This window comes from Trachinotus anak, unplaced genomic scaffold (genome assembly GCF_046630095.1).
Source record: "Trachinotus anak isolate AG129_WGS33_773 ecotype Australia unplaced genomic scaffold, CSIRO_AGI_Tana_v1 ptg000015l, whole genome shotgun sequence".
NCBI classification, from domain to species: domain Eukaryota; kingdom Metazoa; phylum Chordata; class Actinopteri; order Carangiformes; family Carangidae; genus Trachinotus; species Trachinotus anak.
The window spans coordinates 14,155,674-14,171,520 of record NW_027273866.1 but is presented as its reverse complement, the minus strand read 5'-3'; the positions used below and the strand labels follow the sequence as shown (position 1 = coordinate 14,171,520).

General features: G+C 39.8%; 2 protein-coding genes across 2 annotated transcripts; one reads left to right on the top strand and one right to left on the bottom strand.

The window, feature by feature from the left end:
* The first annotated feature begins 2,819 nt into the window (after positions 1 to 2,819).
* plek2 (pleckstrin 2) lies at positions 2,820 to 7,604 on the top strand. Its single transcript, XM_071498139.1, has 9 exons — positions 2,820 to 3,371; positions 3,534 to 3,698; positions 4,458 to 4,639; positions 4,766 to 4,857; positions 5,462 to 5,649; positions 5,772 to 5,873; positions 6,327 to 6,410; positions 6,741 to 6,819; positions 7,120 to 7,604. Exons 1-9 carry the CDS (start codon positions 3,318 to 3,320, stop codon positions 7,245 to 7,247), a joined length of 1,074 nt encoding a protein of 357 aa, XP_071354240.1. The 5' UTR covers positions 2,820 to 3,317; the 3' UTR covers positions 7,248 to 7,604.
* A 1,018-nt stretch (positions 7,605 to 8,622) lies between these two features.
* LOC139633212 (galectin-related protein B) lies at positions 8,623 to 14,707 on the bottom strand. The gene is made up of 4 exons (XM_071498748.1): positions 14,561 to 14,707; positions 14,152 to 14,237; positions 10,512 to 10,692; positions 8,623 to 9,570 (listed from the first exon to the last, which is right to left on the bottom strand). The coding sequence occupies exons 1-4, from the start codon at positions 14,585 to 14,587 to the stop codon at positions 9,427 to 9,429; spliced, it is 438 nt and encodes a 145-aa protein (XP_071354849.1). The 5' UTR covers positions 14,588 to 14,707; the 3' UTR covers positions 8,623 to 9,426.
* Between the last annotated feature and the right edge of the window lie 1,140 nt (positions 14,708 to 15,847).

Genomic DNA, 15,847 nt, shown 5'->3' with positions numbered 1-15,847 from the left:
GTTCTTTATTACATTACAAAGAACCACGGTCTTTATAATAAGGGAACTGGAAATGGACTTCTATGGAATACAGGAGCTACATCAGGTTTTTTAGACAGACTTGGTTTTAGTCTTTTCATGGGGCTCACTGACAGTAAGAAATATGGAAAATCAGCAGAGTTATCCCTTTTCTAGAAAGTGAGCTAGAAGGTTTTCCCTTACACTGAACTTTAACTTTAACTTAATAGGATGTCATGTTACTGTATAACACTGCAGCAGATGTATCAAACCTTAGCTGTACGCTTTTGACAAAAAGCACTTTAATTTTTTCTATGTGTTTAATGTTTAATGTTGAGAGTCTAGTGATTAAAAGCAGGTGTCGTCTGAAAATATCAAGTTAGTTTGTGTATTTATTAAAAGACGGAGAGGGCTAATGTGAAGTAAAATGTTTGAGTAGGAGTCTGTAGATGCTCTTTGGTTTTCAATAGATCCAATAAACAAGAGAATTTGAATTTAAACAAGATGCGTGGTCTTGTTTAAGTGTCTGGTTTGTGGCAAAGTGGCTCATGGAAGGAAAACAGGCCAAGATTGTCTTCAGCATGTACATGACAAACAGTCTGCAGCACTTGTAAAATAGGTCAACATCCATAAACCCCTCTGTCATTTGTCCCTTTTTATTGAAGGGGCCACAGATTGAGAAATGTCAGAGCAAACAGCAAGAGAATCTGACACTGTGTTTCTGCTCCTCACCCTGGAACATCTTGTTTTTCCATTTCACTTTTCAATTTAAAGGCAATCTAATGTAACGATGGGCACTCTCATCCTCAACGTTTGTGGAGTGATGATAGAAAATTTGACTGGAGAAAGATCAAAACTATTTTTCAACTGCAGCCATTTGAAAAGCAAATTGAAATGAGGACATGAGTGGAATTGAATTCTTTACTTCCAGCAAATGCAAATTTTTGTGTGTTTTTTTTTTTTTTTTTTTTTTTTACCATCTTTGCTTTACAAAGAATTAATTTTGAACATAACATGATATTTTAAACAGGCAAATTAGTGCTATTTGCAAATAAAATCCTTTAGGTTTATGATCCCAGAGGGATTCCTGTCTCCATTTCACTCTCATAAAGGGTGAGACTGACCAGCAACATTCTGTGTAACCAGCTGTGGATGAGGACACGCAAACACATACCCAGCGAACAATAAGTCTGTGGACCAAGAAAACAGAGTCCGGCGGGTGTTTGTGTTTTAAGTGTGTGTGACCAGGACAACCGGGCGCTCCACGTGAGCGGACCTGCGTCAGAGCCCTTCATATCCTGGCGTGCCAAAACACCATCTTTTTTTTTTTTTTACGTAATTAATGTTTGATTTATGGTTAATGTTACACAGAGGGCATTCCAGACACACCTCAACCTGTTACCTGACTTAACACTCAGCTCTCAGCTCAGAGGAGTTTGTTTGACTTCAACTCAAGAGAGGTGCTTGAGTGTCAGAAGCAGGATTTGGGTTTATTGTTTCCGTTATGTGTTTAACAGATTCTTTTCCTGACACTCAGTTCGGCTGACACATTCCCATTGTCTCATAAGTGCATGCTTGCTGGGCAGGCTCCTTTGCTGTGGAGACGCAGTGGAGAGCTGTGAGGAGTCTGCAGCTGTGAGGAGAGCTGCATGCCTCTCTCTTCTTATGTAGGCCCTTCCTCTGGTTCTCATCCAGAATAAAGGGTTATATGATGCTGTAAGCTTATTAAGACTAGCCGACAAGCTGTTGGGAAAAGCTCAAAGTCCTTGAAGAAAAATAATCAAGACATCTTTTCTGAAATCTTCTGAAAGTATACTGCAGAAGAAAGACACTGATTTTTATCAGCCCATAATCACTTTTCCCCATGATTTTGGTAGCCTACTGAGTGGAACCTACCGCCAACATCTTTTACTGATATTTCTATACTGCAGTTTATTCTTACGTACTGGCTGTCAATTACAGATATGTCTGCAATAAGCTAATGTTGACAATATGGCAGCTGGGCCAATTTATCAGTCTTGCTCTAGAGGAATGCAAACTTTATTTTTGCATGAATGTTTTCACATAGATTCCTCTAGGAAGATAATGCATAGAAGAATCCTGCAGGAGTTTGAAGTCTTTTCAGTTTAAAAGTAATTTTATTTAAAATCCAGAGAAGAGATTATATATTAGACATATCAGTTGTTCAAACTCCAAAACAAAACAACAGAAACAGGCTTTTTTCACTTATTACTTTACTTGTCATATTGAGGAAAGAGCAGGTGTAATAAAATATAACTTGGTTCTGTTCATGTGTCCCAGTAAAACATGGCAGCGTGACAGTGCGCCAACATGCACCATACCACAGTCCTGTAAAATAAAGTGGATAAATAGAATTCAGCCATTATTCATGTTATTATTTACATATGTGACATGTCAGAATGTTTTCTCACGCACAGGCCGATGAAGCTGGTTCAGGTGTCATCATAAACTATGACCACTTCAGGTTTGACGATATGAGGCTAGTGTGCTAGAGTACCATTAGTTTGAAATGCAAACACACAATAAATTTAACCTACATCAAGTGAATGCTGTTGTTTCTTTCACTGGATGTTGATCCTGCACAACATGTTTTCAGCAGAGTAAATTAAAACCGACTCTCTGTAAATGAAACAGAAAGTTAGAGCGACTGAGTCGTTTCCAGGAATGATGCTGAAAGTAAAGACTGTGTCCTCTTCCTTATTCTCTTCTTTCTTTTCTGAGAACCAGGAACCAGGAAAAGGAGACGGAGCAAAGAGAAAAACCCTGCGGGGCCACATGTGGCTGCAGAAGCAGGAGTCTCGGTAACAATCCTCTTTCATGCACAACATCCCCGGTATTCTCATTAAGCAGGTATCTGTGCACTTTGCAGGAATTAGCATTTGAATGAGACCTGAACCCAGCAGCTGTGTTCCTGCTGGGGAGGAAGGTTGTGGTCGACCACCAGCTGCTGCTTTCTCATCTATATGGGATAAAACATCTCTCATCTGGCTCGAGGTTTTTCTGCTTCATCTCCAGGATGAAGAATTAAGTTGTTGTGGAGTGAAAACATTCCAGGAATCATGAGTCTTAACCAAAACATCCTCACTCACTCTGAAGGAGTCAGTGCGCCCTCGTGTGATCGTGGCCAGAAACTGCAGGATTGGATAGCTGATTCGGTGTTGAGCAAGGTATGAGTGTGTTTGGGTGTGAACAGGGTGACGAATTTAGTGAGGAAAAAAAAACAAAAACCTCCCCTTAACATTCAAACCTGAGCAGGCAGGGACAGGCAAGGCTCATTTGCTCAGATCACACTGAACAGTATGGATACAGACAAGAAGACCTCGATTCTCAGAGAGGGATTCCTGGTGAAAAGGGTAAGAGGTTTTTGTGAAATATATCAATATTCAAAAGCTGAGTCAGTGTGGCGTGTGGTAGTGGATGTAGCTGAGAATAAACTCATCCAGATAGAGTTTTAGCTTCTTCTCTAAAATCCCAGCAGCCAGTTTTTATAACTGTTGTATCTTGTCTGATTCCAGGGTCATGTTGTACACAACTGGAAGGCACGCTGGTTTGTGCTGATGCCAGACAAGCTGCTGTATTACAAATACGAGGGAGGTAAAAGGGACTCGTGTCAGCGAGGGAAAATCCTGCTGAAGGACTGTGTGCTAACTTGTCCTTTTCTGGAGTGTGAAAATCGGCCGGTGAGTTCTTAACTGATGAAAATACTTTTCATTTAAACATTGTAGAAACAGTCAGTGTGATTAGTTAGTAGTTCCCCCAATTCCCTTATGAATTATACTGATTTAAATTCAAGTATTCTGTGCTGTGTCTTTGCTGCTTAAAACACTTCAGTACAGACATCTACAGGTGGCTTTCTGTCTGACGTCTTCATTTAGGAAATCAGCAGGTAAACACAAAGGGGGCAAAAAAACATAATGAACTTTCATGTCATAGGAGAGAAATAAAACATTTTTCACTCTATTATTAAAAAACATTTGATAGAAGTCATCACCAAATACCGAGTTAATTAATATACCTTCATAATCTGATTCTTTAATTGTGTAAAATAATTGATTCAGTACTAATATACAGTAAACATGAAGACAGACTTGCGGTGAAATCGTAGCTACATAGACAGCTGTATGTTTTGGCAGGTCCTGGCTGTGGTCTATAACGTGGATGTAGTCAATGTAGCATTCAGTGTTTTCCTTTGTTTATGTTTTAATGGGTAGAAACCACAGTGAGGGAGGGGCCTCCTCATAATCTGAGGCTCTCTGATCCTTTCACACCTTGTTTGATGAGACAATACGTCGCCTCAGGTTAATGTTTTGTCAGGACCTGATTTCCATCATCTACTTTGGAGGATAATTTAAGTCATTTTCTGCAGATGTTTAAATGTCCTCTGGCACTAATGAAAAAAAAAAACTGAACATCAATCTGCCTTCCTGATTTTTCGATAGCTGGTGTTCAAGCTCCAGACAGTAAATGGAGTGGATCATTTTCTGGAGGCTTGTTCCCGAGAGAAGCGGGATGAGTGGGCAGCTGACATCACCACTGCAGTGGCCAAGCTGCGGACGCCTGATGGTGGGAAGATGACGAACCAAGAGGAACCTGCTTCCCAGTTACACAACGTCGATCTCAGGTAAACAAAACATCAACCAGAGACTCCACAGCTCTGGTCACAAGTTAAACCTTGTGGTGTTTTCACTGCCTCGCCCTGTTTGTTTATGACTGTATCTATATCTCTGTTCTTTCCTCTTTCTTAAAGCAAAGTGCTGGACTCCATGTATGACATCCACAGTGGAATCAAGATGAGCAATCATGTGGAGCAGGGCAGCACTTACAGCAACTGTTTCTCAGGTGAGCCTCTGAAACATCAGCATCTTTATTCTTTTACATTCCAGGTCTCATCTGATCCGATCTGCACATTTTAAACCAACCATCCATAACCTGTAGGATGGTGTTATCATTTGTAGCTGGGACCGTTGCATCATTAGCAATGATTAGCCTAAGTTATGCTTGGAATGATATGATTGAATTGAAGGCAATGCAAGTTTACGTGTGTGCTACCCTTTATACACTTATACAACTTGAGATACAGTAAATAAGAAATAATACAATGCATTTTTTTACAGCTACTTTGGCAGTTTGTCTCTTAATTAAGCTAAAGAAAACTGAGTTGACCTGCATTTAATTTAAAGTGAACCAGACTGTATGTACCTACATTTCTATATTTATGCAAACCTGTTTATACCTACTGTGTGTCTGTATCAGTGCCAGGCTATGTAAACAACTATATATTTATGTATATCCACATGTACAGTAAATATATAGATTTTCTCTGCGCATATCTGTATCTACTATATATGTACAGAGTTTCTATTTAAATATCCAGAACTACACGAATGCACATCTGTCTACTGGGTTTATTTGTATCATGCATAAACATGTGTTGTCCTTGCAGGTTCAGCCGTGGTGGACTGGCTGGTGTTCATGCAGCTGGCTCTGACCCGTGTGGAGGCCGTGACGCTGGCCTCAGCCCTGCTGGAGGAGGGTTTCCTGCGGACAGTCGGCATGAAGAGTGTGGAGGCCCTCCGTACTGCCGGGCTCAGTGAGCAGTTCATGGACGACTCCACTGCGCTGTACAGCTTTGTGAGTAGCACTGAGTTTAAGTGGATTGACACCTCAGTGCTGGTTAATGCCACATTTTCTGTGTTCAGTCTAATCCAATTGTAGTTCTGCTTTGTTTTCAATGTGCTTCTGTTTCATCACAGTCTGAAAATTTAAAGAAGAAGGGCAGCGTGAAGGCAGAGACATCACTGTCTGCAGTGGAGCTGAGTGGAAAAGTGATGAAGAGAGGATTTCTTCTTAAACAGGTAAACACACAACAGCCCTGAGTTAATATTTAGTACCAGTTCCAAATAAGTTATAACTAATGGCATAATTAATGGTTGTTAATAGATCCGTTAATAACAACAGCTTTTTGATTGCTATGTAAGAGCAAACACATTTTTGTCGAGTTGACAATATCCATTTATAGACAATTTACTAACATTTACAACAAAAAGGCTTATTACAAGGTGAGAAACCCTTTAGTAAATTGATTAATAACATATATAATAACATTATTACCAAGAAGAAAGGACAAACACCAGCCAGTGAGGTTTTTCACAACCTGGCAACCCAACATTTGTTCTTATTAATGGCTGATAACTGATCTATAAATCATTAGTAAATTGTTTAGCTCATGTTCATTGCCACTCAAAATCATTGTTTCTATTTGCTGATGTCATGTTTGAATGAACTTGTCAAACTGACACTAAACGCAGGGACACAGGAGGAAGAACTGGAAGGTGCGACTGTTTGTGCTGCGTTCAGAGCCTGCTTTCCTTCACTACTATGATCCCACTAAGGTGAGTGTGCAGGCCATGCTCTGAAGCACCAGGCAATAAACTTCAATCACTTACATAAAGTAAATTAATATCTGGTTAAACCTAAAATGAACCTGAAAGGAGTATTTTATTTATGGACAAAGAAAATATATAAACAGCTCAAAGACATAAGATTTCATGACCCAAATTAACACTTGAATGATGACAAACATGAACAAAGCTGTTGTTTTGTTTTACCTATGCCTCAGACTGGATAAGTCATCACTCATAATAATACCCATAATTCTCAGTAATTCTCCTCCACAGTCCTGAGTCAGTCTGATCCACTTCCTGTCTTATGTCACTTGTCAGGATGACCTCAGCCCCGCGGGCGGCTTCTCACTGCGCGGCTGTCTGGTGTCGTCTCTGAACGATAACGGAGTTCCCTCAGGTGAGTCACCGTCTCTAACTCCAGCGACGTCTTCACTTCTAAACATGGTTTTCAAACAAATAGTTGCAAGACAGGATGGTGATGAGGAGTAATGAAAATAATGTCAGGGAGATACTGACATTAGTGTAAAATCCATTTAACTATAAGTCTTTTTCTTATTTTCTTTGATCTTGTTTTTTCCATTTTAATTTGTTTTCCACCCACTTCTCATCCTTGTTAAGTCAAGTTTTATAGATAATTACCTTTATCCAGTTGTACTTTACTGACCACATCCCCATCCTGATTTATACTTCTACACAGGTGTGAAAGGCAACATTCAGGGAAACCTGTTTAAAATCATCACTCAGTCAGACACACATTACTTCATCCAGGCTCCGACGAACCAGGAGAAGATGGACTGGATAGATGCGATCAGAGAGCAGACGTAAAGCAGCACAAACTGTTTGACACATCAGCTCCACCGTTTAACCTGTAATGAAGAAGAATGGATTTACACATTCCATGAATGTACTGCATTCAACAGACTGCAATCTAAATGAAAGTATTGGTGGTTACAAAACATTTCTGTTCATCTAATCTCCAAAAAGGAAAATTAGAAATGGAAAAAACAACAACTTTTCAGCCTGATTATTCAGTTTTTTAAAGTTTATACAACGAGGATTTAAAAGCTTTTAAAAGACTGACAACTGTAGCATTTCTCTTGTGATCATTTAGTTTAAGTTAAACGTTTTTCATGTATTATACAAGATTTTTTTTCAATATTAAATATAACTATTTCAACTTTATTCTCCAAGCTGATTTCTTTATACAACTCCACACACTAGTGGTGCAAAGTACATTTACTCAAGTTCTCCATTCTAAGCTACACATAGCAGCTGTAGTTATTCATTTCTCTTCAGATGAAGATTTTGATCTAAAATAATATATGTGATAAACCTATAAAGTACAAGACACTGTTAAACAACTTTTTTTTTTTTTTTACCCAGAAACAATGTGTCGTCAGAGCCCTTTGTCAGCTCTCAGATGTCTGTGAGAGACGTTTCCTCTCTAAATTCAAAAACTGGTTTATTTAAATATTGAGATGCAAGTATGTGAAATTATCCAATATTTCCCACATTTATCTTGACCCTTTAAAGGTGGGCCAACCCATAAGTTGGGAACCACTGAACTCAACTAATACTAAACCAAACTAACCTAACCTAGTAACAGTAACAGTAAAATGCTGCTTGCATGTTCGTGCATTAGTATGAACAACCTTGTGGTGCAGTGCTATATATAAAATATTTCACTTGCAGGAACAATTTCTGTGTCATACCTTTGCTTTTGATTCTTCAGGTGCATTTTCCTGATAAGACTTATGTACTTTTAATTAAGTAGGATTTTTACTGCAGGAATTTTCCCTCACAGTATTTCTTCAGGAAAAATCTTGAACCCTGCAGAAACCCTGGGTGTAGTGCTTTTTATGGTTTTATATGGTACTTTTACCTTTAAGTAAAGGCTGTGATAGCAAGAGGAAGTGCAAGTTGAGACAAGAAAAGCCTCAGGAGGTAGGCATCACAGTCATCAAGTTTTAGTGCTGCTGGAGGCGCTCCCTGCAATCACAGACAAGCACTCCCACTCAGCAAGCTGAGTCCAGCCTTTATCTGAATGACTCAGGCTGAGCTGGAGTTGGTTTAGGGCCTTATTCCAGTGAAATCACAGGTGACACAATACCTGATATGAAATATAATGCTACACTGTGGGTTTTGGAAGAAGTCCAAGTAGGAGTTACATGACCACAAAGTGAAAAACAGCAACAACAAATAACAACAAAAGTGATTTATTGCAGTGGAGTAAAGTCAATATGTAACATTCACATAAAAAGTGCTAGTGGTAAATGAAAAGTACAGAAACCAGTGGGGGTTAGTAGCTTTTCAAAGCTTAAGTTGATAATAGTACAAAAACAGAAAGTGTGACAGGATAACCTAATCCTTCCGGCTTTGTGTGTAATCTGGAGGCGAACTCGGAGGAATGAAACATATTGTGTATAATACTGACATGCACTAATGTAGGCTATTTAAATCCTTTTACATTATTACACCTGTTACAGTACTTAGTTGGCCACAGAATGACAATCAGCTGATTTCAGAAACATTCATCTTCATGCAGGCGCTCGTAAACGTAAGTGCTTTCAAAGGTTAACTTCAGAGAAATTAAAGACAAACCATCTGAAATCTCATTTCAGTACACAAAGACTGATGCAGCACTCTTTTTTTGTGACACATCTTGTTTGTACAAATGTTCATCAAGGGAAAATATTCTAGCTCAGACCACATTGTTTAAAACTTAATTCGCTTCAGTTCAAATCACATTCCTCAGTTGATTTAAGACATTGATGACTGTTACATTCAGTCAGTATCTTCAAGTCTCCAAACAGGTAATCTAGTGAAGGCACTTCGTCTTAACACGTGATTACGAGGCAGGTATAACTTTGTTTGGAACCAGAAACACAACATCCCCATCATGGGTCAATTCATTCACTCAAGAAGTAGCTCTACTCTAATCGTATGTATTGTATACTGTCCCAGGACATCCTCATGTTGTTTATCTGCAGGTGAGTTGCTGGTGTTAGGCCACCTTGGTGAGCTGTAGATCTCCAAAGACTCGTAAGGAGGTGAGGGAGGCGAGCTTGGGGAGCCGGTGGGTGAAGCCACACAGAGGCTGTCCGTCCACCAAGATACGAAACTGCTGGTGCTCGCACACAATCTCCATCTAAGAGTCAGAGAGCAAATGTTTTAGATTGAAAACTTTAATATACATATTGTATCAGCCTAACTCACAAGCTGAGGCTGCAACAGGGAAGTCAACATGTGGAGTCCCAGTCATACTTCATATGAAGTCATGGGTTTGTTTTATTTGCCTTTGCAGTTTGGAGATTGCCAAAACATATTTACACAACTTAAAGGTACCCTGTGAAGTTTTAGGCTACTATTAGCAATGTTTTCATGACAGTATCCCTGTTTTTGTTTTCATGTCATCCACATGCACGAACATGCAGCAACAGAATATGTTTTCTTTCCGAGTGATTTGCACTAATTAATGGTCTTGGTATGAAGGCACCAAGAAACCTAGTAATGCACTAGCAAAGGCAGGGAAGAGGAAGACCACAAGCTAGCAAACAGTATTTATTTATTTATTTTTTGCCAAATCAGCTTTGTAAATATTTTATGAGGCAGGAAATATGAACGGTCCAGTGGTCACACAGGCCGACAGCCACACTAAACATATTTGTTAGACACAAAACATTGAATGCAAATGTGACTTTGTTTAAAAGAAAACTTCACAGGGGACCTTTCAAATTTACGGGATAGAAATATCTTCCGTCTATCTGTCTCGAGATAGAGGATAAACAGAAACACAGTGGATAATCATCTCTATCACTTATATCCTCTCGAGCCTTAGAGAAACAACAATAAACAATAGATTATCACTAGGGCAACCAGACATGAAAAGTTGCTTAGTGCGGCTTTAAAGCTGACTGTGTCACAGGGTGATTCACAGTGAGTGTAAATACAAACACTAAGACAACAGTAATAGTAAAACATTTGTGTTGTTGAAATGTTGTAATGTATGTTCGAGGTTATTCAGCTGTTCCAGTCAGTGTCACCTCAATGCTGAAATGTGCAAAAAAATGTCAGAGAATTTGTAAGTACCTTGAAGGATTCTCCAGGTGCAAAAGGAAAGAAGGAGAGGGTATTTTCAGATGGGCCCCACTTTCCAGCCAGGCGGGCGTTGCGTTGGACAGCCTTGTCCATGAAGCTGACCTTTAGCTGAAGACCCACATCGCCCTCTGTATCCTCCTCCTGGGGCTTCGTGGACACAATGACCTCAATGCTGGGAAAACACACACAGACATCAGGGACAGACAAAGTGGTGCAGAATACAAAACATAAAGACTGACATTTAGTCTTTTAGTCTTTCTTTCTTTCTTTCTTTCTTTCAGGAATAGACAGATTTATCTTCCTTTCGAGATTATTTGAGAGAACAGTGACATCTTCTGGTTTTAGTGATTGTAACATAGTAATGAGGAAAGTAATGAAGACTGAATATTAAATGATTTTCATCAGTGTTAGTGAATTTTCACACACTACTGACCATGAAGTATAAGTTTGAGGTACCTGTACTTTACTTTAGTATTTCCACTGTATAGTAATTTATATTCATGCACCACATTTCAAAGGTAAATATTGTACTTTAACACTCCACTTGCCTACATTTATTTAACAGCTATATATATATATATATATATACATATACACACACAGTAAAAACATAAAAACAATGATGTAAAAACAAATGACCTCAGACTGAAGTGTGTGTTTGTTACCTTCTACACTGTTCTCTGCACATTTTGTCTCTGACCTGAATAAAGGAACTAGCAGCACTGTTGACAGTAAATGATGAGAGAAGCACAACAAAAATTTAAATGCTGATTTTTTTTATTTTATCTTATTTGTGGGAGAATCTGGAGAACCCAGAGAAAACCCATGCAAGCACGGGGAGAAGATGTGAAGACTCTCGGTCATCCAAGAAGCTGTGACCTGGATGACTGAGAACCTTCACAGACATATTCCCAGAATGTCAAAGTGTTACCGAAGTCCTACACCTTTTCACCCCAATTCCAAGGTTAGGCGTAGTGAAAAAAATTTTTCCACCCTTTACGTTTTTTCTTCTCCCCTGAAGATTCAGGCTGGGGTTCTTCGTTCTCTGAGGTGGACGTGGCAGGGAGGTTTGGGGGAGCCTCTTTCTCATAGTCTGAGATCTTCTGTTCCAGCTCCTGCACTTTGAGGGAAAGGACATTCTCCCTTTCAGAGGCCTTCAGCTTCTGCTGGGCGCTGGAATCCAGTAGCTGTCTGTTCTTAATGTTGAGGGCCTGGATTCTCTTGAAGCCGTCTTCCTTGATGGCCTCTGTGTGAGCTTTTTCTTCCTTTAACTTCCTCAACAGTTCTTCGACTCTTAAACTTTTCCCTTCACAGATCAGATTCAGGTCTTCTATCTGTTTAAGGTAGGCTGCCTTCTCCGTCTCCCAGGCTGTTTCTTTGTCGGTGGCCTTCTCCCTCTGCAGCTTGATGTTAAGGTCCTCAACCACATTTAGCAGGGCCTTGTTTTCTGTTGTCTGTGCCCTGTATTTTTGAGCCACACACTCAAAGCTCATTTTCAGATGGTTTAAGTCATTGTTCAAGACCTTGACCTGTGTGTCCAGAGCTTCGAGTGTTTCAGAAACCTTGGTCTGGATCTTCTTTGCCAAGTTTACCAAGGTTTCTTGATCGAGGACCTTTATGCCCTCTGAGTTCTTGGGGTCCTCCTGATCACACGCCTCATTTCCTTCTGGTGATGATGTTTCTTGATGAAACTCAGTCACTTTGTCTTTGTTCTCAGCTCCGTCCTTTTGGGACAAATCTTTGAGAGTCAGGTTATTGTCTTTGCAGCTCATTTCAAGTAGCTCTATATGAGCCCTGAGGGCCTTGTTCTGCTTCACCAAGGCTTGGAGTTTGGGAATAAATGAAGCTGTGCACTCGTCAGTGAGATCACTGACAGTGGAATTGTTCGTTTTAAGGTGGATTTCTTTCAATATATCCCTTTCCCTCTCCAGGGCCTTGATCTTGATGACATTCTGGTTGTTTATTGTTTGTATTATATTCTCCATCTCTGAACGAAGGGCCTTTTCTCTCTCTGTGGCCCTCTGCTGCTCCTTGACACGCAGCTCTTTTTCCTTTTGGAGCAGACGGGAGAGTTCACTCACTTTCTCCTGCATGTCGCACTTTCCTGCCATCTTACCTGAGACCAAGACTTCTTCAAGTAATTGAGTATTGATCTCAGTTTAGCTTTTGTGTTTCCAGTTGTGGTCGAGTCACTCAGTGTGTCGCCTCTTGTGTGTCTGAAGCTTTTATGTGAGATTCTGTGATTCTTATTGTGGTTCTGAGAACCAGGCAGGAATGCTGGTGTGATGTCACAAGTTGTGAGAACGGCTCATCCAAAAAGGTTCACAGTCAACACTGAGCTTCCTCAGGTACTCAGGTACTTTTCCCACAAGTATTTTTAATGTTGAGACGTCACTGAGTTCATTAAAATATGGAATTACAGAATTGAACTGGTTCTTTATGGACAGAACCTGCAAACCTCCAACATGTCATCAAGTTAAACGGCTCCTGTGACTGTGCTGTGAAACATGCAGGCAGCAGAGTATAGTTGGTCACAGCACGGTGGAATAGGCAAATTATTGACTCTAAAGTTATTCATTAATGTGTATTCAGCCTTCAAATAAAATAACTCATCAAGATTACCTTCATTGTAAAGTACTTCTTACATTAAACTTCTATAATAATGATCCAAAAGTAGAAGACTATAACATTAACAAAAGCCATTCTGCATAATGTCAACTTTTACTATTGATATTCTAATATTCTTTTGTATTTTTACTTAAGTAACATGTTGAATCCTGAACCTTTTCTTGTGATTATATTTTTACAATGTGGTATTATTACTTTTACTTAAGTAAATAAATTGAATACTTCTGCACACAGAGCCCTACCCTTGGCCCTGATTACACGCAGAGCTAACTCTTCCATTTTCCAGGGAATTATGTAGTTTTGGCTTTGGTTGTTGCATTATTACGGTTTTTGTTTCAACTGCATTTTATTTGAATCCAGTCTGAGCACCAAAATGACAAAAAACTTGGCAGGACATTTTTGGGTAAAATTAATAGTGGATTTGGTATCCGGTGAACAACACAGAAATAAAATGAAAATGGAAATTTCTAAAATAAACACTGTCCTGTTGCATTCAGTATCTAGGAAAATGGCCCTTAGAGAGCGTTTGTCCTTAAAAACCCTCCCAATGTTTCTGCAGCCAAAAATAAGTTTCTTGACATAAAAAAAAAGTTTATTTTTGCAGTGTATGTTTTTTGTGTATGTACAGCCTAATTGTGATGTTTTACTCCACATAATTGATGACTGACTGAATAAACAGCCCGATGATATTATCAACCGAAGAATTTCCACAGTGACTCTTTAGATTTCATGGGATTTGCAGCTCTCCCACGCACATTCACAGACTAACCTATAATTAGGAAACGCACAAAGATATTTTCCCAAAACGGGTCCTTGCTGCGTGGTTGGCATGTGCCCTCGAACACAGACAGCAGCTGTATCTGCTTTAAAAGATCTGTTTTATTGTAAGCCAGTGCATCTTTCTCACTGACTTTCATTGGCTGCCACGTCATGTGCGCAACAGTACATTAACAATGAATAATTCGCTCTTTATTGCAGATTGAAAACAGGTGTTTGCACTTACCTTTTTGGTTTTTTGTCAATAATTCCCATAACAACCAGTTTCATTGAAGGCCGCAGCCCACCCTTTATCTCTCCGATATACTCCCCCTGTGAAACAATAGAGATGTGTGTAGGTACAGATGAGCCGTCACACAGGACGAGGCCTACCGCTCAACAGGACAACACAGTCCATCATTTCAGGACATTACCGCCAGTCCCTCATCACGCAGTCTGCGGTGCGCTGCAACCTATGGCACCGATGGGAACAATAGCCTGATTGATGCGGGTCTTAAAACAATCTGTGACTCAGCTGCACAAACTCTGCTCCTGGATTTTTGTCTCACCGTGCACAAGGGTTAAATATTCTGAGAGAAATCACCAAATGCTCCAAAGCAATGCGGTGTCAAACAGACAAAAAGACGGGTACATACATTTTCTTTCTTGTCCTTTTCTTCCATTCCACTCAGGGCGTGATGCAGCGTGGAGGCTTCGAGCTGTGATGCCAACTGAGGACCGACAGACTCTGCCTCCAGCTGGCAAACCCCGCCTGTACTACGTTGTCATAGAGACAGGCTCCCGCACTGACAGTGATGATGGTGGGAGTCAGGCAGAGAGAGAGAGGAGGGGTCTCATTCAGCTTGAATGGAGACATATAAGTCACTTAATGATTTGGATAAAAGTTGTATTTATTTATTTATTTATATTATTTTGGATGAATCTGTGGACGTGCTTGTCATCTCAGCCCACCTGTGTCTGCGCACACCTGTCTGCAGCCGATGTCTGATGCTCATTATTCAGCTTCTGTATTTGAAGTGCAGTAAGTCTGCGTCTCACTTTTATGATAAAGTACACGTTATATCCCTCCTACGGTGGCCCTGGGGGCTCAGCGCGCTGCAACTTACCTAAACAATCGCAAACAGAGACAACAGAAGCAAAATAAGAAAACATCTGCAGCGCAGCATTTAGGAAAAATACCACAAACACAGCCTAATACAGAAACGCTGCAGGGTTAGCGCTTAGATTTCATGGGAACCTGACTCATGGGATCAGAATGTGTAAAGAAAGGAAAACAAAACAAACTTACATTTAAATTTTTTCTGACAACACTGGGTTTAAACCACCATAGGCTATGACCTGATGAGTCACCATGGCAACAACAAGCCTGTTCCAGATGTGCTCATGTGTCCCCGGAGACATTTCCGTTGTATTCTGATACTTTCTATATCTCTATATTTGGTTGTGTTTTCCCTATTTGCGGTGTGTTTCTGTATTTGGTTGTTTTCTGTCTTTGCAGTGTGTTTCTGTCTTTGCAGTGTGTTTCTGTATTTGGTTGTTTTCTGTCTTTGTGGTGTGTTTCTGTATTTGGTTCACTTCAATTCAATCAGTCCTTAATAATATATCATATCTTCTCTGAATGCTTGCCTCTGGTGTGTAGTGGGAAAGTCAAAAAATGTAAATTCATCTTCATCTTCTGTGTTTTTACCCACAGGGCTGCATTAAATGGATAAAAAACAATATCAGAATCACCTTAATTCAAAAATACTCAACAACATAAGTAGGCCTATTTATTTGTCAACAAAATGGTTCTTGTCCGTGTTACATTAATATTAGGCCTACTGGATTGTTATTACAGATGCATTGATATGTAAGCAGAATTGATTGTTAATGAACTACTTTTTATGTTGTAACGATGTGTCATATTTAATAGGCAGATTTTA